This window comes from Spermophilus citellus, assembly GCF_964194105.1.
Source record: "Spermophilus citellus genome assembly, chromosome: 3".
NCBI classification, from domain to species: domain Eukaryota; kingdom Metazoa; phylum Chordata; class Mammalia; order Rodentia; family Sciuridae; genus Spermophilus; species Spermophilus citellus.
The window spans coordinates 201,198,975-201,225,878 of NC_138184.1; the positions used below are offsets into that span (position 1 = coordinate 201,198,975).

At 34.4% G+C, this 26,904-nt stretch overlaps 1 protein-coding gene across 1 annotated transcript in view; it reads left to right on the top strand.

Annotated features, from left to right (window-relative positions):
* Positions 1–882: 882 nt before the first annotated feature.
* HEPACAM2 (HEPACAM family member 2) overlaps positions 883–26,904 on the top strand; it is a gene marked incomplete at both ends in the record, with an annotated part of 32,207 nt that continues 6,185 nt past the window's right edge. The window contains 4 exons of the mRNA XM_081288186.1: positions 883–961; positions 7,962–8,315; positions 11,648–11,932; positions 18,644–18,940. Coding sequence (XP_081144312.1) covers positions 883–961; positions 7,962–8,315; positions 11,648–11,932; positions 18,644–18,940 — 1,015 coding nt within the window. The remainder of the gene's footprint in view (positions 962–7,961; positions 8,316–11,647; positions 11,933–18,643; positions 18,941–26,904) is intronic.

Consider the following 26,904-nt stretch of genomic DNA (forward strand, 5'->3'; position numbering starts at 1 on the left):
CTTGGACCAGAGCCTTCATGCAAACAACAGTTAACCTACAACTAAGTAAATTAAGCAGAAGTGCTCAGTCTACCTGCTTCCATGATAATGAAGAGGCTAGGCTAGTCCTGTAGGCAGGGCTCCACAGTAGAGGCAAGGTCTTTTCTGGATCACTGGTTCACTTCCTTTCAAGTCCCAGCTGTGAAAATGGGTCTTTAGATAATATCTGTTGGCACAGGCTTTTGTTATAATTATGTACGATCCATGCTTCAGCCCCTCTTGGAAACACACCTGTGATTTGCTTTTAAAAATTAGATGAACCCACAGATTCAATAAGACCATAGCAGTCATTTGTAATAGGAAAGATTTGATAGAAAAATACATTTTTTAAAAGTACTCTTATGCTCTGTTTTGATTATTTAGTATAATTTTTACATGTTAATTCTTGGCTTCATGGAGATTTACAACTGCTTAGAAGGTATATGAACTAATTTTCATAGAAAAGAGTCTTAAATTTCAAAATAATGACATAATTTTAAATACTAGGAAACCAGCTCCTGATTTTGTTTTTTATTAAGGCATACTGCTTTTCAATAAAGTCACCCCAAAGAATGTTTTCCTTTGTGTGATTATTAATAACTAAGAATAATTTATAAAATATACTGACACTTACTGATAATCACTAAGAAACTATTCTGAAAGTTATAAGCCAATATTCTTGCAAAGCATATAACAGGTGTTCCCACTCCCTGTGTCCTTTGTATACACATTCATTCTGTATTCAAATCACAGAAGCAAGAGGCAGGATAGGGTCTGTTACCTCACTGCTAATTTCCCTAGCAAATAAACCAGCAGCTGCTGGTCCATGAACCAACTTACCACTGAAAACAGGGCATTGTATACATGGGACAGGATGCTTTCATGGAGCGTCTCAGCAGCACAGGTGGGATCTTTCAATGCAAAATATACCTCCTTCTCTTAGGTAAGGCCCTGCATGAATTGTGTTTTAGGTATTTGGAGCTTTGGGGAGGGGGAAGAAGGGGTTCTAGTTTTATTTTTATTGTGAGCATAAGGTAAATATTTGCTTTAGGCTGTAGATTCTCTGAGATAATTGAAGAGCAGGTCAGAACCTTTTAACAATAATGCACTGTTCCAACAAAGAAGCAGGAACATTTAGGAGAAATGAGTTTCAATAAATAGATTATCATTGTTTTCTTGGAACAACAATTATTGCCAATAGCACTCATTAAGAAAGTTAAGACATTATTAAAATCTAATGAATTTCTTCTTTTTTCAGAGTTTACATATAGGTTCAATCATCTTTTAATGCATTTATTTTAGCAAATGTTCTAATAGGCCATGAAATTGGAACCACTTATGATTAAATTAAAAACAATTTATAGAAGTTTTTTAATTAAATATATTGCCTTTAAAGATAATTTTACAAACTGTTAATTCTGTTAAATTTGCCTTATTTTAAATGACCTATCTTGTTTTATGAAATATGGAAAAAAAGGTGACAAAAGGGAGAAATGTGTTAAAAAGGATGATTTCTCCTAAATGCCTTTAGCTTTTCTCTTTCCCAATGTCTAGTCCTATTGAAATTTTTCTGTATTTTAATATTTTTCTCATTCTCCTCTTTATCCGAAGTGTTTAAAGGAGTACTTCCCAAATATTCCCACAGTTTGTATCCATTGACATTATTTCACCAGGGGTTCTCTTTTCCCATCTTCCTATTTATAGGTTTTAAAAGACAAATTTGTTTCATGTTTTCTTTACTTTCAATGATAGAAATTCAAAAGAGGTTTTTATTCCTTAATTTTTAAGGACAACTTAGCAACATAAACCATTCGCATTTTCGACCTTTTCAGTTAGTTAGTGCTTTATTTTCATGGGTATATTTTGTTATACTTTTGTAGTAAATGTGGTGATTATTCAAATTTATATCTAATTCTGCACATATCTCATGCACATGAAAAGTACGGTCTTTAAATGTTTTGAAGTGTTTGAGTTTCCCATAGTTGTGATTGTTCCAGTTATTATAGTGTTTATATAATTAAATTCAAGCCTGTAATATATTTTTTATTTTTTGAAAAATTGAATATTATCATAACTTAAGCATTTTTCTTAATTTTGAAAGTATCCTGTATGTCCAACTCATTTTTAATTTTTGAACAATAAGACTGCTGTCATTTTATAAGTGATGTTTTTACAATTGGCCTTGAGAAGAACTTATAGAAAATTCAGCTGAAAAACTTGACTGAAATAAAATTAAGGTGTACCACAGAGAAATTGCATATTCATAGATAATTAAAGTTATTATTATATCTCAAGACTTTCTTTCTTATGTAAATCTACTTTCTCTGTAGATAGCCTGTTTTAATGACAACTGTGAAAACCTTTGTTTTGTGTTTTGGAGTAATGACTTTTTGTTTCTATCTTCTTTTTTTAAAAAAAGTCTTAAAGATTAAAGCCCTATAGAACTTTTATTATCTATTGAAAATACAGTTTTATAATTTCTATTTTCTCTGAAGATGCAAGAATTTATTTTCAGTCAACAAGAGTTCTGTTATGCTTACTAATACCATGCATGGTAATGGGAAAAGAAATGTCAACTATTTTGAGGTGAGATAGAGGTCACTTTGTGGAGCCTAATGTTTATATTCAATACAGTGAAACTGGTCCAGGGAACTTTTTGTTGCTGGATATAGATAAATTTTACAGTATAATTTCAAGTGTTCCTTAATACTGTATATTTTTTAAAGATACTCTTTATACATTTTAAGATAGTCTGTAAAAGGGAAATTTTTCTATAATTTTGTATAACAGATTGTTAATGATTATCTATGTTTCTGTTGATGTTTTAGATATGAAAAGTTTAAAAGTTTTCCCTTTTTAACACACTAATTATGGCTGTATATCTTTTTGCCTTTTCTATGTTCTTGAAATACTTCACAATATAACTTTTGTTTCAATTGCAACTATTAACAGATACTAATTTTACAAATTAGTGGGACTCTCTGAAATAGCCATACATTGCATATATCATGTTTGGAGCATGTCTGTCTTTCCTACTTCTACTTTTTACCCAATCTTTCTTTTTTATTCTAAGAAATTATCAATGAAGGGGCTTTTGCTGGGCTCAGAGGAGGAGTGCTTGCCTAGCGTGCGTGAGGCACTGACTGGTTTGTTCCTTAGTACCACATAAAAATAAACAAATAAAAATAAAGGCATGCTGTCCATACACAACTACCAAAACAACACTTTTAAAAAGGAAATTATCAATGAATCTAATAAATGTTTCCACTTAATTCCAAATATTTGGACTCTAAAAAGGAAATTAACATTTCTTTAATTTTATATTATGTGCTTTCTTGAAGCTTTGTTTGTTCACACAGAGGGTGACTTTATAAAATCAGTAGCTTTAGTCCTTTAAAGTTCTTGAAAACCCCTCAAAATTAAGCTATTTTTTTCTAAAATTAGTAGATTATTGTGTTTAACAGTAATGAGAAATACATCAATGATGAAAATGTGCCTCCCTAAAAGGTAGAGGAAGTACCCAATTATCTGTTCATTTCTAAAACTCGAGTACAAGGATTATATCATATCAATAGGTTTTATGTCTTTTCTGCAAAATGAAAAGATTTTAGGGAAATGAGATAAGATTCTATTTAAAGAGAAACTCATTCCTTGCTGACATGCTTATAACTTGCTACCTATAATTCATCCCATAAAATCATGTAGGCTATCTCTAAGTAACAGCTGTGCTACACTGTCATACACACGTTTGAAAAAGAAAATGTACATATTTGAATAACATTTTTTCATTTGATTTAGAAGCATTGAATATATCCAGAGATGTGGATGGCAATATATTATTTAAGGTATTATTATATGACACAGCCTCAAAAATAGCCCAAAGAACTAGTTTTGCCCCCTAAACAATGATTGTAAATGCTATACAAATGGTTACTTTCTACTAAAGCACTTTGATTTTTCTTTGGGGCTACTATATTTGTACTATATTTACTATTTTATCAAATAAAATTTTTAATCCCCTAACTTTAATCATAAACTCTATAACCAGTATTTTCATGCTTAGGTTCCCACTTTTTGAATAACAATCCAAAAATTGGCAACATTTCTATTCTAGTGATATTATTTCTCCATAGTAGTACAGTGCCTCCCAACTATTTCCATAATATTAAATAAATTTCAATCAATCCTTTCAACTACAATTTCAAAGAAAGAAGATTTAAAGGGTTTCTTCCCTTTCTGGGGCAGATGAGAGAAAGAGAGAACCTCTGCCATGACTTCCCCAAATGACAAGAACAGATTGGCCAAAATTGCATTGGGGCTATCTATATCAACATCTTAGTCTTGCAGTGGTTTCTAGATTGAGCTGTGAAATGTCTTAAATAGACCAATAAGTCAATGACAAAACTGCTCACAGCCAGATGCAACTACCTCATTTTATGTCAGAAGCCACACAGCTTTTCCCAGTGTATTCCCAAGGCAATGATGTAGATTCCCATCATTTCCCCTTGATTTCTTGGTAACAAATGCAGAATTGTCACTTTATGTAAGAATATTCAGGATTGACAACTAAATAAATGGACTACAAATTGAATCTTAATACTTAAAACTTCTTTGGACCCTTCACCATCAAATGTGGTTTGCTCTATACCGAGAAGAATACCTCAAGATATCAAGAACACAAACACTTAGAGATTTAAGAAAAGAGAGGCTTTGAACATCATCTAATATTGCCTCATTTCACACGTGAGAAAACAGGTTGAGACTTAAATTGACTTAAGATCACATAACCCACTAATCACCATTTTATCCCACATGTGTGTCCTTTACTAAGACCTTATATTTCAGTGAATTTTTAACTTTGTCAAAGTCTCCAATACAGTAATCTTTCTGAAAGTTTAGAGAAGGTTTCCTGAATATTATTTCAGAGTAACTTACAAGTGATGGATTTAAGACTGGCTGGTGGACATAAGACAAAGGAATCTAAAAATCAGGACTGACCATAGGACCCTTGTAAATATTTTCATATTCATTTAAATAAAAAAGAAGACAGTAACACACTTAGTAGATGCAGTGAAAGTTATACTTTCATATATTAAGTTACCAACAATGGGTACTAAAAAATAGCTCTTGTCAGAAGTTCCCTATCTCTAATTCTGATAAAAAGTATTTAAAAGAATCTTGTTTTATGCTGAGAAAACATACACTAGGAAGAATCTTTTTCTGTTCTTGTCTTCTATCCAAATAGTCAATAGCTTTCCAAATCTGTGACTTTAAAGAATTCACCCCCTCTCTTCTGCTTCATATATCTTAGACACCATTAGTTTTAAGACATAAATTTACTCTCCCTCTTTCTTTTTCTCTTTTCCCTCCAGAGACCACTAGTTCTTTTCTGCAATCCACTTTTTCTACTCTTTAGATTTTCCAGCACCCAGTTTCTTGTTTGGCTAATTACTCAAATTAGGAAAAACTCCAAATTTAACATTCTTGCATTTGCCAGAATAGGATGCAGAAGCACATCCTCATAACTCTATCATGCCTTTGATATGAACCAAATCACTAAATTGAACATGCAAAGTCTATTATTTTAAAAATCATAATTACAAATTCATAAAGAAGCCAAGGATACTGGAAGTCTTTATATTCCCCTTATTGTTTTATACACTCCAGTTCATTCAGTCACTTTCAATTGAGTGTTTAGGGGTCTGTTCTCCCTCTAGCCTTCTCATTCCTTCCTCTTCATGCTTTCTTCTGAATTCTTTGTTTTAACATCCTGCCTATCCCAAAGTCTCATTCTGTACCAATAACTCACCAGATTCCTAAACCATAGGATCTGCTCTTGCCTCTACCCTAGGAAGGAAGAAAATAAATATATTCTTGGTAGATTCCTCAAGAGTAGGCCTAAATGTTTACTTTCTCCGAATAAATCATTGCAAGAGATAAACAGACCTTTTTACCTTTCCCATCTTCATGTCAGTGGCCTACCATAACATGACTTAGATGAAGTCACCCACCCCCTAGTAACACTGAAGCTTCCTAGTAACAATGAAGAGGGACAGCATCCAAGAGAATACATATTTTGTATATATGAAAATTGAAAGTGTAAAATCCCCATATTTGTGCTTAATTACTATCTCTTCTCATCAGCTCAAGGATTTTATTCAACCTTCACTCATCTCCATTCTCCTTCATCAACATTTCCCTTTCAAATGGATCTTTCTCAGTAGGTAAAAACTTGATTTCACATTTTACATTCCTGCCCAACTCCCATCCTATTTTTCTGCTCCTGCAGAAAAACTCTGCAAAAGTGTTTATACTCACTGTCTCCAATTTCTGTTCCATTCTCTCTTTTTTTCTCTCACTGTCCAAAATATTCCACGTTTAAACTCACCACTTTCTCTCTTCATTTCTAACATTCCTGGGATGGAGGAATTATAGTGCCTCCTTTGAAAATGAAGATCTTGAAGCAAAAAGCTTTGAATTAGAGTTCCAGAAACATGTTAGCCTAGGTTAAGGAGGATTCTCCTTTGCAAATACATAAAAAATGTTAAATAAAATAAAACAATATGCCATGGTTGAGTTTAAGATAGGGATATCTCCAGGTGCCAGAAAATAGGAAAAAAAATGCAAACTTAAGATACATCTGCAAGTGCATGGGTTCAAACAATCCAGGCACTGCCCAGGACTATGCACTGGGCCTCCACGCCCCAGAGTCATCTAGGTCTCTCATTCTCTCCTAAATTCCCTTTGACCAGGTTTTCATGTCCAATTATATCCATTCTACCTGGCCTTTTACATGTCTAATGGATATCTCAAAATGAACATGTCCAAAACTAACTTCTGATCTTCCCCCAAAACCTTTTCTCCTCAGGGATTATCAATTGCATCTCCTTTTTTCCATTTGGCCTAACTCAAGAACATGGCAGTCATGCTTGATTCCTCTTTGTTTCTTATATCTCATCCCAAGTGTGTCAGCAAATCCTTTAGTTCCACCAGCCTTCTTGCATATCATTGATTAGCACCTTGGTCCACACCATCATCTCTTGTCTGTTTTATTGAAGTCACCTCCAAAGTGGTCTCTCTGTTCCTGCTCTTCTCTCTAGTCCAGTCTATTCTCACAGCAAGAAGTCTAATAAAACACAAGAAAAAATAATACCCCTTCTCTGTTGGCAAGACTCCAGTTGCATTCCCAATATCACTCAGAATCATATTGCCCAGGTCTTTCCCATGATTTTAAGGTCCTTCCCAATCTGTTCTGGCCAACTCACTGAACTCATATCTTACTACTCTCTTCCTCCTCCACTTTGTTCCATCTGTGCCTTCCCCTTGCTGTTCCTCAAACACATCAACTAGATTCCTCTCCTGGGCAAGAATGACTGGTCATGATTTATTGTGGTTTAATACCACTTTCCTTTGGGTTATTTCATTTAGCAAGGCTTTGGCTAAAGGGGAAAACTTCTAAAAATAGAATATTAAGCCAATACAGAAGGTTTGGGGGAAAATTCTTAGAATGAAATGAACCTTGCTCCCTCCCTCATATTTCTGAAATTATATAGTTTGATCAGGATATGATATGGCACAGACATTAATATAGTCATAATTTCAAATGTTTTAATGGTTTCATTGGACTTTAGAACTAACAATCTTTCCCACTTCTCCTTTTCCCATTATTCTTTAACGGTTATAGATAATTACTTCTGCTTTTCATTTTTTTCTTGCCTTTAAAGAAGTCATTCATTCAGCATAGATTTTGGGTGGAGCTTTTTTAATGCATAAGGTTTTGAGACAAATATTTACCTCTACCTGAAACCGGTACTAGAATGGTCAGTACTAAGAAGCCTCTCTTCTTTGAAAAGGATTATCATTTGATCAAATTCTCTCTGCGGTTATTCCTTTGGATTATGAAATGTGGCTCAGGGTCTTCACAGCTTTCTTTGCCTTTGTAGCAATGGATTGTTCGGGGTTGAAGGTGATGGTGCCGTCACAGACTGTCCATGGCATCAGGGGTCAAGCCCTCTACCTTCCTGTGCACTATGGCTTCCACACTCCAGCATCAGACATCCAGATCATATGGCTGTTTGAGAGGCCCCACACAATGCCCAAATACTTGCTGGGATCTGTGAATAAGTCTGTGGTTCCCGACTTGGAATACCAACACAAGTTTACCATGATGCCACCCAATGCATCTCTGCTTATCAACCCACTGCAGTTCACCGATGAAGGCAATTACATTGTGAAGGTCAATATTCAGGGAAATGGAACTCTATCCTCAAGTCAGAAGATACAAGTCACTGTAGATGGTGAGTCCACTATGACTGTATATAGCAAGCTGGCAGAGAGTTAGCAGAGGTTCAGGACTCTAAAGTTCCTAGACTCTGAAATTTTGGGCAAATTAATTAACTCTCAAAGCCTCTATGTCTCATGACACTAATGATATTATCAACTTCATGAGGCTTTCTGAAGATTAGATCAGACATTTATGTAAGGGATATGCACAGTGCCCAGCAAAAAATAATCAAGCAATAAGTATAACTTGTCATTAGTTCCCCTGGAAACTGCAAAAATTAAGTTGCTAATATAATGAGATGAAAAATAAATTAAATCTCAGTAGTATTTTTATTTGTGTCACATGAAGTTTTTAATTTGATACACTGTTTTGGGGAGAATGAGCTCAATAACATTCTGGAAATATTCTCAGAGGAGGAGTGGAGTTAGCTATATGTTTTTCTTATTAAGATAACTAGGTGGCATACCTTAAATGTATTGTTTCCAAAGCCCAACTTCTGATTTTTCTCTCTAGAGCTGTTTATTTGATATTTCTCATCTTAGTAAATATCAATTCCATTCTATCAGTTTCTCAGGCTAAAACCTTGCAGTGATCATTGACCCTGTCTTTCCATACAACCCACACCCAGTCCACAAGAAAATCCTGTCAGCATTACCTTCAAAATATAGACAGAGTACAGCTACTTACCTCCCCCATCAGACTCCCCCCTCAACCACCAGCTATAGACTGGATTATTCTAGTAGCATGCCACTCTGCTCCTGCCTCTTGCAATTTAAAACTCCTCCAACAGCTTTCTCACCCACTTGAAATAAAACCAAAGTGCTAACAAGGACTTCAAGGCTCTACATCCTCACACCTATCTGACACCATTTCCACCTCTGTCCTGGCCTTGCTGATCTCCTTGCTCCTCCTTGAACAGGCCAGACACACATTTCAGGGTCTTTTTACTTGCTGTTCACTCTACCTAGATGGCTTTTTTCCAAGGTATTTCCCCTATTTCCTTAGGTCTCAACTCAAATATCACACTATCTCTTAAATCTTTCTTAACCAACTTATATAAAATATAATCTTACTCCTTCAAATACACACACACACACACACAAACGCACACACACATACCAGTGTCATTATGTTTATTGTTTATCTTCCCTAACTAAAATTTAAGGTCCATAGGAATTTTGCTGCTTTCTCTTTACTGCCTAAAACCTTGCTGGCTGCTGGGTGCAGTGGCTCATGCCTGTAATCCCTAGCAGCTGGGGAGGCTGAGACAGGAGGTTAGTGAGTTCAAAGCCATCCTCAGCAAAAAGTGAGGCGCTAAGCAACTCAGTGAGACCCTGTCTCTAAATAAAATACAAAAATAGGGCTGGGGAGGTGGCTCAGGGGGTCGAGTGTCCTTGAGTTCCATCCCTGGTCCTCCCCCCCCCCCGCAAAAAAAAAAATAACTTGCTGGCCATTAATAGACTCAGAAACCACCTGTTGAGTGGTTGTATATTAAGTGGACTATTGAAGAGAAAGGGAGGCTGAAGGGGAGCTAAGATAAAGGATGTGGAATCAGATGCCTGAAGGGCGACTTTAGGGAAAGAAAAGAAATATAGGAATTTTTGTGAAGTTTTCTTGTCTCTCCAAAAACTTAATAGGGAAGTTGGACCTGATAGGGAAATGCAACCAGTAAAGGCTTCTTTGGCTTTTAGGACCTGAGCAAAAATTCTTCTCAGAAGGAAAACTTCCACATCTGATTAACACTGTTCTAGGCTCACAGTATTGATGACTATTCTAATGACTGGTTCTCCTCATAAAAGACTATTCACATGTTATCTTTTTATACCATACCATATATGTTTCTATATAAAGATGCACTTTAAATATAAGTTTTTTTACCTAATAAATATACATAGTTCAATTTTTTAAAATCATGATATTATAAACAAAATATTATTCTAAATCCTTTCCTCTTGCCAGCAAAGATAAAGGATTGATTAAATGGACAAGCCAGTTGCTAAAACCCACCTTGAAAATTGATGAAAGTTTCAGAACTACTCAGCTCCCCCCTACAAGTTGCTTACAACTTCATTCCTCCTTATATTTCATTTCTTTCTATCTTCCCTGGGCTGGAGAATTGGGTCTGATGCACATTTTCCATTGTAAGAAAATGTAAACATGATTCAAGATAGATTTGCTGGAGGAGGATGCATCAACCTCAACTGAACCCTTGATAGGAAATCAAAGTCTCAGTATTGGTGCAAATTATCAGTCACTCATATGCCATCTTATTCTCTCTGTGTTCTGTAATCATACACAGGAGATTATTAAATGCATTTCTCTCCAAAATACAGGAGAGAAATATTGCTAGACTTAAAGTCCTCTTATTTTTACCACTGAATGCCAGGTAACTCTGGGCAAGTCACTGTTTTTATCAAATAAAGAATCAAGAACCTCAGAGATTGGTGAAGGTTGCTGAAAATGGTTGTGAATACATATATCATTTCCACCCTCTACCATCAACTTCAGAGTGGAAATTCAGAAGGAAATATTATGCATTATTGGAAATGTATTCATTTGATAAATATTAAGTACCCACTATCTGTCAAACTTGGAATATAAAACTATTTTCCTGTAACTCAACTTCCCAACAAAAATTTCTATTGAATTTGTTTTTTTATAGCTCTTAATTTAGTACAGTCCCAACAATACATTTTAATCTGTTATCAGATTGAATTAATGTTGAAATGTAGGTGTTGATTTGTTAAAATAACTAACATTATGTTGCAACACAAATGTAAAACAATTAAAACATATACTGGGTTCTTTTATATAGAAGAGGAAACTGTGCCTTTGAGTCTCTAACACTTTCCCTTGATTCTTTAATATTATACTATATGTGAACTGTTTACTTTGCTGATAGTGGTTGGAAATTTGGGTTCGCCACAATCACTCCAACCAGCTGCTCTTGGTACTTTAGGACAGGTTAAGAGAGGGAAATAAGCATATACATTTTGCCTGGGAAATTATACCTTTGTGGTGTTGGGGAAAGCACAGTGAACAGGAAATAAGGAAGTTGGGGTTCTTGACTACTAGCTACATTATCTATACAGCAAATGGCTTCATTATACAATATTTGAAGAGTAAGTTCTAAAATTTGGTTCTGTCTATGAATAAAATTATTATATTTTATTAGTTTGCATTTCCCATGACTTTTTATTCTCTTCTTTAATTATTGCCTGTCTACATTTACAAAATATAAAACGTTGGAATAATCTCTCCAGGATTTAATATTTGAAAAACCACAGAGAATTTTATTGTAGTTTCATGGATAGCATAAATAATGTCTCTCTCTTGATTTTGCAGATCCTGTCACAAAACCAGTGGTCTGGACTCACCCTTCCTCTGGGGCTGTGGAATATGTGGGGAACATAACCCTGGTGTGCCAGGTGGAAGGGGGCACCCGATTGGCTTACCAGTGGTTAAAGAATGGGAAGCCTGTCTGCACCAGTTCCACCTATTCCTTTTCTCCTCAAAACAACACACTTCATATTTCCCCAGTGACTAAGGAAGACATTGGGAATTACAGTTGCCTGGTGAAGAACCCTGTCAGTGAGATGGAAAGTAACATCATTATGCCCACCATCTATTGTAAGTTGCTTGTTTGTTTGTTTATATTACTCAAAAGATATTTTTCTTCTGGAAAGTTCTCAGAGGGGTAGGCCCACAGAATATCACACCAGATATCATTTGGTATTTTATCATTATTATAGTTCAGGATTATTTATAGTCATATCTCCTAGGCATTGTCTTGTCATAAAATTTATCTGCTAACACAATCCTATTTCTTGAAGACCAAGTTGAAATACTGGCCAGGAGCCACTCAAGATATAATTTTGAATTCAGTACATTGTGTGGCCTCATTTGCAGTAGTAAGTAAGAATTTGATTTCAAGATCCCAGAATCATGTAGAGGTACTAATTTGTTCATCCCAAAAGGAAGAGTTGGTGAGGTTGGGAGAGGAATTTGCTCTGTAACTGACCCCAAGGGAAAAAAAAAAAGCATTCTAGGCTATGCACGGAGAGCACACCCCAGGGCATTGTTGTTCTTTCTGCGCATTTCTCAGCTGTTTTTAGAAGAAGGTGCAGGGAAGATTCTAGAAGGTGCAGGAAGATTCTAGATTCTACTTAATTATTCTGTCAAAAATAATTCAGGTTCCCAGGGAATCAACAGTTATTTCTGGATTTCAATTTTTTTTGTGGTCATTTTTCCCTGCATGAGTTTAAACTCATGTGCACAGTTAAGTTTATCAAACCCTTCAGCTCATGTCATATTACTATCACCAATCCAAGCACTTTCTTTATTGCATTATTTCCCCAGTCCTTTCTACTTCATAGCACTACCTCTAATATGTTTACTAATGCTATTCTAATTTCAGTTTAGTAGTTTCTAAACCTCTATACTAGTGACATTTTGGGCTGGATCACTCTTTGTAATGGGGACTATCTTGTGCAATACAGTGTTTGGCATCTTCCTTGGCCTCTACCCACTGCACACCAGTAGCAACCCTCTCCAGTTGTAACAACTAAAAATGTCCCTGGACATTGCCATATGTCTCCTGGGGGACAAAATGAGAACCAATGACCTGTAACATCAGGAAGTCTTTTTAGCAGCTGCCATGTAATTTAGAGCATGGCTGCCATGTAATTTAGAGCATGGCTGCCATCACAACTTATCAAGAAAAGTAGCAGGACACTTGTTACCTCTGTGGCATGAGGGTGGAGGTTTCAGCTGGTTGTATAATAAGATGAGAATTATGACACATACATACACACATACACATACACACATATGTATATATACACACATATATATACACATATGTTATATGTGTGCATATCAGTATATGTTTGTGCATGTATATATGTATATATGTATAGTCACTCATCAAATATATACTCATAATACTGAAAGAGGCACTAAAGCTTTGCACTTAGGTGCTTAATAATCAGACAGATTGAAGTGGGAAGTGCATTCAGTCATTACCTGTGTGACCTTAAGTAAATCCCTTGATCTTTCTGAACAGTTATTGTGAGGATTGAAACTGTTACTATATGAAAAGTTCTTAGAACTCTGGATGACTTGTACTGTATAAGAGCCATCATAACCACAATAATATCAACCCATTGGAATTCAGAGGATGGAAATATTGCTTCTGACTGGGGAGAAGGCTTCTTGCAGAAAGTGACATTTCAGTGGACTTAGAACAATAGGTATGATTGGGGGCAAGTGGCAATGTCTTAGGAAATGATTACAGGCAATGGGGACAGAAGGAACCCAGGCATAAAGCCAAAGTAAAAGTACCTTAAAATGTATGGAAACAAGTCATAATTTATATTGTGATTATGACATTATTTTTATAGCTGAATTCTTAGCTGTATTTTAATGATGGTTTTACTTAATCTTACATTCTTATAACATTGTGAAAATATTCCATCTACATTAAAATATAGGCTGTTAAATAGATTCACAATGAAACTACACGCTGTGCCTATTCTATGAGACTAGCATTGAATTGGAGCAAAAAGTTCAAAGTTGGTGCAGTTTATTTATATGAATATTCTTGGCAATTATTCTGAAAGAATTAAAACTTTAACTCAACTTCAAATAACACAGACTTTGGTATTTCATTTATTTAAACATAGTGAAAAGAAAATATGAACAGACTACTCAAATCAAAATCTAGGACTATGTGGACATATCCCTATGCTGTTCTTATTATTTAGTCTAAATGGTTGATGTTAACATACGAAAGGAACAAATGCCAGCCAGACATCATATACTGAATATTAATCCCAAAGAACTACCTTTTAATGTTGTAGGAAAGAATAGGAAATGAGATTGTGTCAGAACTCTTTCCTGGTTTTCACTGCATTATGTTTTCCTTGACTCTCCTCCACTCATAAGCACCCCAAACCCAAGTAATAATTTCACATTATTTACCTTTATATCTGTAGGGCAACACTTGACACAGATTAAGAACTCAATATTAAGTTTCTTGAACTTGACTAAAATGGAATACATTATTTTTGTTCATACCCTTTCAGATTCCAGTGATACTTGATGATACTGTGGAAAGGTTAGATTCCTATTATAAGGTGACAGTTTCTTCATTATAGTGCTTCAGCCCTTTGTTTTTCTGACCTTTAGCAACGTTCTTCAATAATCTTGTAAATGTCACATTCTAATATTTCTTCATAGAGGTCCACATCATAATTTAGCAAAAATCATCTATTCTGTTTTCTAAAAGCACTGTTTCCATGACAGTTTTTTTTTTCATGAAAGCAGGAATCATTTTTTTTTATTTTGTCAGGAAAAAATATAACAAAATATAGCAAAATTGATCATATATTTATGAGGTTATGATGTCATAATTTGGTATTGGCCTTGATGGAATACAATGACAAGTTGATAATTCAGACAAATATCTACATGCAGTTCACAAGATGTATATGCTTCTAGCTGCAGCTAATAACCTACTAACCACTATATTCTGTGTGCAACATATGGTATTGCTGCAGGGGGGTACTCCAAGTGATAAAATTAAAGGAAAAAGAGGGGTCATTCATGGTAAATACTTACCATCTGCTCCCAAGCAGGGTGGCAAGCAGCATCATGACAGAATTTTCAGTACTGTTCCCACCCAGCCATAAATTGTTAAAGAGAACAGATGACATGTGACTTTACAAGTCATTTAGTAAACAGTCATTCCTGAGGCTATGGGTTCATTTCCATTGGGAAGCTTCTGCTGAAAGCAAAAAAGTGAACCATAATCCAAAGTCAAAATGGAATTATCCTTCTGCTTTCATCTTTAGTATCAGAAGTCACCCTTGTTGAATCATTCCAAACATCTCCAACTAGATATCCATTCACTTGAATAATGTGCTAGGCTCTGCCTCAAAGTAGAGGGATACTCAGCCTGAAGTGCTACTGATAAAGAAAATGAAAATGCATTTTAAGCAGTATGTTCGGGGTAAGATATAGTTAGGGGTGTGTGTGTATGTGTGTGAAGAAAGACTTGATCATACACTGAAATGTGGATATTGGTTCTCTGAGCAATAAAATTACAAATGACTTTTTTTTCACATTGAGCTTCTTTGAATTTTAGGATTTTTAAAGGATTTTAAGAAGCAAGGGATTTAAATGCTTCAAGGTGTTAGGTTCCAAGTAATGGAAGAGATGCTTAGAGGTTGGTGTGGAAGGGAGTTTGAGGGATTTGAGACCAACTCTGAAAAGCCAGATATAGCATATAAGTAAGACAAAAAGGAAAGATGAGGCCAGTCATGAAACCCAACAAGTGAGGAAGTAGCAAAATTGGAATAAAAATAAGAGAAGATAAACTAAGATGAGAAGATAAACTAAGATTTCTTTCTTTGAAAGCATTTTTATTTTAAGCTAGAGTGATTTTTTAAATTAGCTCAATGTTATTATTTACTTATTACTACCTCTGGTTCGAAGTGACTTTGGGACACACCCTCTAATATTAAAGAATTACTGCTTGTGAAAGCACTTCATTCTGTTGCAAGGTCCTAAGGTGATTTCAAATGAGGAGGTTCCAAAAAAGTTTTGAGTAATGGTAGCACATTTTGAAAGAAGTAATATTCATTTTTATGCGTGTTCAATTATGAGGCAATTTGTTTTTATAGCCACATTCTGTAAACTCCCAAAACCAGTGGGAAGACGAGAGACCTAAATTGAATGGCTATACATTTTTGATTACATTGTTCTCATTTACATAGACTCGGGTCTTGCTCTTCCCAGTCACTGTGGATTCCTCCCATTTGTTTCCTTCTGTGTGAACACTGGTTGGAGGCCTTTGCTTTCCTAATGTTCTATCAATGCTGACAACCAGAAGGGGCACTGCTGCTGCACAGAGCTGGAGATGCAGCCTCGAGAACCATGTCTTCAACATCTCAATTCACTCACAGTGCCTAGAACAGGGTCGTGCACACAGTAACATCTCAATAGCAACTTTGATTGAGTGAGTAAAAGCAAATTTTCATTTCCATTAAACTACTACTATTTAGTGCAGTTCTGAATAAGAGGGTTTCACTTCACAGTACATTGTTCTAAATCCCTGATCACAATGGTTTCACCTGAGATTTCATCAGAGACTAAAACAGGAAAACAGTGTGACAAGGTGCTAATGCATTCACAGGGAACATATGTTCCTCCTCATTTTAATCCTCTACCTCAAGTTCCTGATTGCTTTAAATTTCAAAATACAGTCAGTACTCCATATCTGTAGATTCAGCATCAACAGATTTAACCAACCTCAGATAGAAAACATTTGGAAAATTACTGCTTATATGCAGTATGTGTACATACTTTTTCATGTCTTATTCCCTAAACAATAAGTCATAACAATTACTTACATAGCATTTACGTTGTTTTCAGTCATCTAGAAATGCTTTTAAATATTCAGGAAGACGTATGGAGGTTATATGCAAATACTACACCATTTTATGTAAGGGACTTGAGCATCTGCAGTTTCGGGTACCCTCAAAGTGTTCTGGAGCCAATCAACCCAAATACCAAGGGGTGATTAAACTAGTTTCTTGGTTTGCTTTCTGAAAGTATGATTACCTCATCTTGACATATTAATGTAAATCTGTAGGTTTCTTTCACTTTTTCTCTATGTTATTAGAAAGGAAAAATGTTTAAGGGTATGTTCCCTAGCTAAATATAAACCTTGTTTTGAATCATTAGATTCTATTGTATCTTTGCAAATTGTTTATCAAAAGGTAGGTCGGTCAGAAAATACCGACATAATGAAGAGCCACTCTGGAAATCTGCAAACTTGAGATTGGTTTGTCAAATTTAAAATAGCTCTAGCACAGTATGAATCATGGTGTTGGAAAGGTAGAAAGAACGGTGGCAACAAGTTAATCCAGTTTTTTATATTAAAAGATGAGATAAAAAGTTTCATTAATTTCTAAAGAACACTTAACTAATGGTTGACAAAACTGATGACCCTACTAAGTAAGGTCTAGTCACATTATATTATTGCACATGTTCTGAAATGAGTGTTAAGACTTTTTCAAAACAAAATCAGAACCAAAAAAAAAGATTAAAAATTATTTCTGTCTCTCATATACTAAATATATTACCTACACATATCACTCAAGTAAATATTTGTTGATTGAATATTTCACTAATTACAGTTAATATATAATTAAACAATAATTTATTATAGAAGTAATAGTATAGGTAGACAACAATAAAATATTCTGATAAATTTATATCTCTTCTACTTTATTTCCTTTTAGTGGATTAATATGAATGATTAAATGCACATATTTTAAGAGTCCCAGTTCTGCTATTTAAAAACTATGTGATCATGTAAAAATAATTTTTAAATATTATAATGGGAATAATAACATCTATCAGATATGGTTTCTTTAAAGATTAAATGTGGTTATACATGTAAGATTTTAAAGTGCTTTCACATAGCAAACGTCCAAAAAATAGCAGCTACCATCCACTGAAAAGTTAGTACAATACTGTCTAAAATGTGAAAGTTTTTACAATATAAGCCAGGGCTTAAGACTAGATGAGAAAATTTTGTAGCTGGGGAATATTTTTAATCTCTCTTTTTATTCTCTGAAAAAAAAAGCATGTGTCTTCATCTGCTGGGACCTGATACCATGGGAATGGCAAAATACTATAAAAGCCTTGGACTGTGTGGGAAAACACCAGGGTGCATCCATGATTAAGTAGTTTAATGATGATCAATTAATATTTGTTAATGACAGTAAAGGTATATATTTCCAAGTGGAATCTTAAGGTTAGCTTAGGGGTAGGAATTTTAAAAATTCTTTAACTGTTTTAATATTATGAAAATATGAAACACTTCTATATCTATTTGCACAAATCTCTGTTCCTTGTGAAACTATGCCTTCAGTAAATATTTGCATGACCTATCCTCACACTGAGAAGAAAAATAGATGATATTCAAGTATGGTTGTCAAAGAAAAAAATAATGGACATCGTAAGCTGTAAAAATATTTTCAAGTACAATTACTATTTCAAAAATATTGAGTTTTCCAACAAGAATGTGTCTTTATCAATACAATACTGAAAAACTTAATGTCACAATGATAATGATAGTGTCTGTAAAGCTAAACTTCAGGTTTTCACTATTACAAATAGGTTCATTGGGAATCTAAACAAGGACCTGTTTGCCCAAGTCTCATGTGAAGACTTGCAAAGAAAGTAAAATACTGCTAAGCTCTCCCAAGCCCCCAAAGTATGTTGCAAATATTTATGTTACCCCTCTATTTCTTTTTTGTATTGATGCAGATGGACCTTATGGACTTCAAGTTAATTCTGATAAAGGGCTAAAAGTAGGGGAAGTGTTTACTGTGGATCTTGGAGAAGCCATTCTATTTGATTGTTCTGCTGATTCTTATCCCCCCAACACCTACTCCTGGATTCGGAGGACTGACAATACAACATATGTCATTAAGTATGGGCCTCACTTGGAAGTTGCATCTGAGAAAGTAGCCCAGAAGACAACTGACTATGTATGCTGTGCTTACAACAACATAACTGGAAGGCGAGATGAAACTCGTTTCACAGTCATCATCACTTCCACAGGTAAGTGTAACTTAAAAGGAAAGTACCCTCATAAAATACAAATGCATTGCCTTCCCTTGTCTAATATCTATGTAGAAGAAATAAACTTTGTGGAATTGTTTATATACTTTAAAAAACATGTCTTTCCAATGTTAACTGATTTTTATGACTCTAAGAAAGAAAACCCAAAACAAAATGAAGGGAAATTCTGCTGCAGAATTTAAAGGGCTATGAAGAAAAAGGAAATTCAATAAATTACTTCTAAACATGCACAATTAATTTCCTAATTTTACAAATATGAATACAAGAGAAGTAGGCTGCTAATTTAAAGGGTTTATATCTATTGTTACATTAGGTCAGATAAATACATCACTGTACGTTAGAATTCTGATTTTTCTATTTGACTGTTCTTCGTATTGTTAATGATAGGTTCCACTTCTCATCCTTTAAATATGTGAAATCTAGGGACATTCTCAATGATACATGCAACTCCTTGAAAATTACAAAAATTTTTAAGTCTGTATAATTAAGTATTTTTTACAAATAAATTTATTTTTAGAAATGTTATGGACCTATAAAAGTTTAAAAATCACTGCCCAAAATATGGATGTCCACTAAAATTTCCATCTTTCCATTTCATTTTCCTGTGTGACTTCACTCATTCTCATGGTTTCGTATAACACTGGCACATCCCAAACCTTTATCTTCAAAGCTCTAAAACTGTATACCCAGCTGCCTTCTGGATCTTCCTGCTTGAAAATACTAGAGGCAGCATCTAAGTCCAACATATCAAACTAAACCACCTTTTCCCTTGCCAAATTACTATCCAAATTCTCTTTCAAAATGAATATTCCTATGATTTACCAACCGAGGATGAAAAGCTAAATATTATCTCAGTCTCTTTTCTCTTGCTTATGGCCCTACCCCCAATTCTATGACCAAATGCTTTCCATTCTCCTTTTTTTCACCTCTCTCCGGTCCATGCTCTTATTTCCTTCCTTCTTCTTTCTTGTTTCTTTTTTCTCATCTTGCCTTCCCTCCCCCTCCTCCTTTCCTTCCAAACCCCTTCCTTCTCTCCTTTTTATCTGCCTTTTTCTTTTCTCTCTTCTATTACTATTTCTGCTATTATCAATTTCTTCCTATATTCCTCTTAGCATATTGGAAAAAAAAAGATTCCACTTGGGGAAAACCTAAGGGAAGGTTTGAACAGGAGGCAGAGGTTAAGGTGCGTATGATTAGTGAAAGAACAGGTTCACAAAAAGTAACACCCATTAATATTTTTCCACTGATGCTCTCTTTTTTCATCTTTATGGCCCTGGTGACTATGATAGGACCCATAATAAAGAGAAGTTCTATATGTTTTTTTGAATATATGCAGTAAGAACATAATACCTCATAATTCTTATGCTAAAATTTTCAATATATGGCCCTTGGGCCATATAAATCAAAATCACCTGGGGAGATTGCTAAAAATTTAATTTCATTAAGACACCTCAGACCTACTGGATCAGGGTCTTGTGGATAGGATCTGGGAATCTAAATATTTGGCAAGCTCAACTTTGAGCTCAAATATCACTTGTTTAAGATGTTTTCTCCTTTGTAGAATTTTGAGTTTATTAAAAAACCTCTTAAAAGCTGAGTGTGGTAGCACACACCTATAGTACTAGCTATTTGTAAAGCTGAGGAAAGAGGATTCCTTGAACCCCAAAAGTCTGATTCAATCCAAGTACTATAGCTAGGGAGACACCAGCTCAAAAAGAGAAAAGTTCTTAAAGCTCCTTCAATAATTATAAGACTACCACAAACCTGCATGTGGATGAAGAAATGTATAGTGGATGGGTTCTCCTAGAATTCCTTTAGATGAATGTGGAGAGTATTATATTTGCAAAATCACCTGAAAAGTATACTGGAATTTTTACACTGTCATAAGATTATTTTATATGAAGAAAATATTATACCCTATAATAGAATGCTATCCAATAAAAAAAAATTCTCTACAATGAAGGCACTGTTTCCTACCCACAATTTTCAATATGGTAGCCACTAGCCTCATTTGGTTTCTAAGCAATTGGAATATAACTATAAAACTGAAGAACTGGATTTTTAATTTTATACCATCTTTATATCAGTTTAAATTTTGACATAATTAGCCACATCTTTCTAGTAGCTACCATAGTGAAGAGTGCAGCTGTAAAATTTTACCTGAATTATGTTTCATTGAGGCAGCAAATTATATTTCTTTTATAGACCCAATAAAACATACATTTAAGGTTATTAAAATTAGGCACTTATTTATTCCTTGCTTAAACACTTACTATGGGTCAAATATGGGGTAGGAGGCACTGAGAATGAAAAAAAAAATTCACATGAAAAAAATAATTCCTGATATCAAGAATTCCCATTTACAAACTAAGATGGGTGGCAAACATATAAACAGCTAAGCCACCTCCTTTGTTTTCTATTTTATTAATCTTGTATAGACTTAACCAACTTTATACCCAGGTAGCTACCCAAAACATGACTTTAAAGTAATCCACAATTAAGTATGTAAACTAGTTTGGTGGAAATCTGAGTGTCATTTTAGACATGTTCTTTATGCTTACTGCAAAAGAAAACATGGATTTACTATGTAGAAATATATTATAGTTAAGACTTTCCCATCCCCTAAACTTTCTCCATTAATATTTAGCCAAGGTATTTTTATAATATCAGGAGCCCCCAATATTTGATTAAGATCTTATTACCAAGGCCCAAAGACAGCTACAGTCTTAATGTCAGATAATTGCCTTTTATAAAAATCTAAAAAACCTGTTTGACCTGTACAAAGACCAACCATTTGTTATTATAGTAAATAAGAAGAACAGGTGCTTATTTTTCAGAGGGATTCAGGGTTGTCAACATTAGTGACCTCTTTGTGGTTTTCAGAGCTATTTTCCAACCCCCAAATGTCCACAGAACTTTAACTCAAACAACAGCAAAATTAGAGGAAAATGAATAGTTTTGATGTGCTTTATTAAGTATTTAATGTTTTCTAAGTTTCCAAATGAATGAATCTTAGGCAATAAAATAATTAATTTTCAAAATACAGATGCTAATTTATTATCTGCAATCAGATTAAGTGTACACTACCTATAGTTATAAATGACTGTCAGTTTGGCACTACTGACCATCCACACTGATGAACAAGCTTTATTAATATCTGAGGGGAATTTGACATCATTTAGAAGGATAGGGCACCTGTCTTTGAGATGTTTCCAGAACCAAGTTGGCATGTGGTGCAGCCAGAGTCAAGTTGTAGGAAATTAGATGAAATTCTTTGTTTCTAATGAGGCAAAAAGCATGTCTAGCCAAAAAGTCTCAGCAATAAGATATGAGGGCAAAGGAAAACAGACTCAAAGATGACTCCAAGGTCACAGATACAAAGAGAAAATAACATGGTCAGAAAATAATCAAAAGATTTATTGTGGATTTTTTGTTGGGGGGAAGGAGTCTAGAGAATGTGGCAATTAGCTCTATGTTTTTCTGCCTGTATAAAACTAAACCAGATGGTGAATTCTACCTCTATGGGCTATGATTCACATCTAATTTGAGTTATTATTAATTGACCTTTCTGCATCTCGGTATAGATATCCCAAAGAAACTAAAGGCAATGGGCTAGGTCACACAGCTAATGAGTGATAAAATACTATCTGAATTCAAAGTCTGTTTAACCACTATATAAACTACATACCTTGATTGATGGGGCTAATGTTTTTCATATATATATATATATATATATATATATATATATATATATATATAAAATACATATAGAGTATATATCTCATCATCTTAGCCAATTTAATACTTTATATATAGAGATACTTTGGTTCATCCATGACAAGTGTATAATGTCATGTTAATGAGAAATTATGAAATGTCTATAACTAAAAACAATATCTAGAAGTTTCAAAGAAAGAATTGCTATAAGATAATAAATTAGCATCTGTATTTTGAGAAAGTAATTCTTTTATTGCCTAATTTAGGACTTCCTTAAATGCAGATGTCTCTACTTCAGAATTTTAACTGAGCCTAAATCACTATGACATAAAATATAAAGTGAAAGTGCTTATGGAAATGTAATTATCTAATCAGAATTTGAAGATTCACAATTAATGAAGGCATTCAAGTATATAAATAATATAAGTTCCTTAAGACAACGTGGCCATAATTTGAGATTTAATCATAATAGAAATATTTTGAATTTGTATGTAATACTAAGAAAGCGATGACTTTTACAATTGCTTGTATTCCACATCTTTTGATAAAAGAGAATAGGAAAAGAACCCAAGAAAATATTTAGTATCTATCTATAAATTTCTCAAGTCAAGGTCTCCAGTTTGGTCTCCACTTTGGGCTTCTGTAGATAACAATTGACATAGAACTACAACCCTGACATCCAGACCCTGAGACCTTGTATGACGTCCCTCTGGGCGCCCACCACAGAATAAGTGTATTTTTTCAGGTGGGTCCGTGGTGGAGTGTGGAAATAGCATACCCCTCAATATGGCATCTTAACTCCATAGGGATATGAATCAGCTGCCATAATCAGGGAACAGATTGGATAGGAGAGATCTAAAGACTCCATTCTGACCTAGAAATAGACACAGTGAGTGGTAGCATATGGCTCTCCTGTTTTGGGTGCAGTCTCTCAAACAGCAGGGTTTCGATACCATGGATACCACACCTCTTGCCCATATTTGCATTTAACATGTTATTCCATTTTATTTGTTTGCTTAAGGAGGGGGCAAATAGCATTTGCACTCAGGCTTCAGTAAACGAGTCAATGATGTTTAAATAATGGGAAGGATAGCATGCTGTGGGCTAAGGAAAAGTGTAAACTTTATAAAAGGAGAAAAAGGGTAAGTCCTACAAGTGTCCAGAACTGCATGGGGATTCACATACATTCTCTGGGGCAATGTGGTCAGAATTTCCCTACTGTCTTGTTTTCAAGTTTAAGTTGCGAAAGTTTGTGTATCCAAACCACACTATCTAGGGCTGAAACCACAATAGCTGTGTCCTTTGATTTGCATTCTGGAATATACAAGCAATGTTAACAGAGAACCAGGATACTCCAGAAGAGAAGGGAGCTAAGAAAGAGATTTTGTTCTGAGAAAAGGACCACCCTTATTCTTATGATCCCCAAGGAGGATGCCTGGCCTTTGACACAGCCAAGGCTTGGGTCTGACAGTTGCTGGCCACCACCACGTGGTTCTCTCATGTAGAGTAAACAGAAGCCAAGGGAAAGAGGCAAGAGGGCAATAAGGAAGGAGTCTAAAAAAAATAGGAAGAAATGGGGGATGGGAAGAATGTAATCCTGTATAGGAGAGAATGTGCAAATTAGATCATTTCAGCAAATACATATCAAAAGAGACAAAAAGTTAACAAACAAAGGAGACTAGGGGAAATGTATCTTAGCATAAAACATCCAGTCATCATCATATGTTAAACTTTATAATGGACTCCAGAATTATAGAAGTGTCCCACAGAGGGCTGACTGACAAGCCAGATTGAAACTTCACCATTAGAATGAGAAGTACTCTGAAATAAGAATTAGCATATCTTCGGGGGTTTTGTTGTTGTTGTTGTTGTTGTTGGCAATTTTTGGTTTTGTTTTTTGTGGTAAGGGGATTGAACCCATGGGTGCTCCACCACAAGCTACATCCCCAGACAGGGTCTCACAAAATTGCCTAGGTCAATCTTGAACTTGCGATGCTCCTTGCCTCAGCCTCTGAGTAGGTGGGATTATAGGCATGTACTGCCTTATCCAGCTATTTTTAAGTTTAAGAAAAAAAATTGAGGTTATAATAAAATGTTTTTTTCTGCAATTTTACTCATGGTAAAGCACATCATAGAAGCTTGAAGAGATTTAACTGCTATTCATTCTTGTTTGAAGAGTCATAGGTTATTGAATTTAGGTAAAGATAGGTTATCACAAAGTGAAAGAGTTGAAGCACCTGAAGTTTGGAATTAGAAAAGGCTAGAGGAAAAGCTGATTAATAGGAACCTATTTGCTAATTCTGAGCACAGATTAATGAGAAAAAAATTGAATTCCTAGTCAGGAAAAAAAAAACAAAAAGCTTCAGAGTCTATTCTAGAACTTACTATGGCAAATATTTTATTTTCTCTGACATTATTTCTTTGTACCTATAACTGGTGATGTAAGTTTTTATCATTTTCATTATTATTGATATAATACAACTATAAGTAAATGGGAAGCAATACACATCTGGTTTTATATACACATAATACATATGTTTAATTTTACATTATCTGAAAATTCCTTTAACTAATTTTAATTTTAATATCAGATCTAAAATAAAGAACTAGAGAATTCCTTTGCTAAAAGTGATAAAAGTGACTCTATTATTTGGCATTTTTTAATTGATTATTTTTCTGTTTGCTTTACTTTTTTCTTTCTTTCTTTTCTTTCTTTTTTTCTTATTTTTTTAGTGCTGGGGATCTCACACCTGCTAGGCTGTACCACTGAGCTACATTCCCAGCCCTTTTGTTTCTTTTTCTTTTTCTTTTACTTTCAGTATTTCAGAGAGGATTCTATTTGCCTTTATCTTATTGGGAACCACAGTGGAGTATGAATTCTTGTAGATTTACATCCTAGGAGTGAAATCGATGCGCTTTTCTTTAACATCCAAAAGTATACTTCTAGGATGATGAAGAATCTAGAAAACACTCCTATAAAAAACACCAAAATGATCTAGAGATGTTGACTCTGAAGAAGAGAGTTGTCAGGGAGATGTGAGAGTTCCACCAATTTATACAGCATAAAACAGAAAACAAATTTGATTTATTTGCTGTACCTCCGATTGGTAAAACTGAAAGTATTTGGGTTTCAGTATAGTGGTCAGTCAGAAATGGTGAGAAGAGCATAGAATTATAGTCAGGCATACTAGATTAAAATTTGAATACTGGACTTTTAAAGATCCATCTTTTAGATAGAATTTTTCTTGCATTGTGGAAACAGGAAAAAGCAGGAAAGGTAAAAGTGTAATTTTGATTAAGACTTCTAAGTCTCTAAAGTCTAAGAAACAAATAAAAATGTGTAACTAACAAGCAAAGAGAAATAAAATAAAATGCTGATTAAGAAAATTTAGAAAAAGAAACAAAAATGCAGGAAATAGAGAATAGTTAGATTGTAGATCTAAGCCAAAATATATTAGTAATTACATTAAGTATTAATGAACTAAATATTCCAACTGAAATACAAATATTGTCAAACTGGATTTTAAAACTCATTGAATTTCACTCACAGGTTGACCATAGATTTAAATAAGAGTTCAGCAAAAAGCAACAAAAGCACTTCTGTGAGAAATTACTAGCTATATGGAATTAACAATAAAGAATATTGCATATTTTATTGTTATTTGTAAATTATGTGCTACTCATTCTTTATATAAATAAAATTTATAAATAATGTAGGTATAAATGTGCAATTTTTTGAGACTGAGTTACTAGTATGCCACCAGATAAAGTGTCCTATTTACATAATAAACTTGTAAACCTCTCTGACTATTCCAAATCATAAAGTATCAGATCAAGAAGACAACTTAAAGGCAATCATTCTCACCTTTTCCTTTTATCAATGTGAAAATCAAAACCCCTGATAATCAAATGGCTCACCTAAAATTCCAGAGTTCTTTAAGCTCTTTAGAGAGAACAAATCTATGAAGCAGGCATACAATATTGAGAGAGAGGGAGAGAGAGAGACACACACTAAGACCTCACAAAGAAATCACCAAAGTGCTAAAATAATTCCAACTGGAAGGCCAACTTTCCAACAGTTGGAGAGTATTATGTCTTGCACAATTTATTAACAAAGAGGAGATCAACTATTGTTCTCTTACATTTTATGATGTCTAATCTAGGTCTAGAACCAATAAAATGCCATTCTAGTTCATTTTAAACCACTTTACGTGTATTTCTGCTAT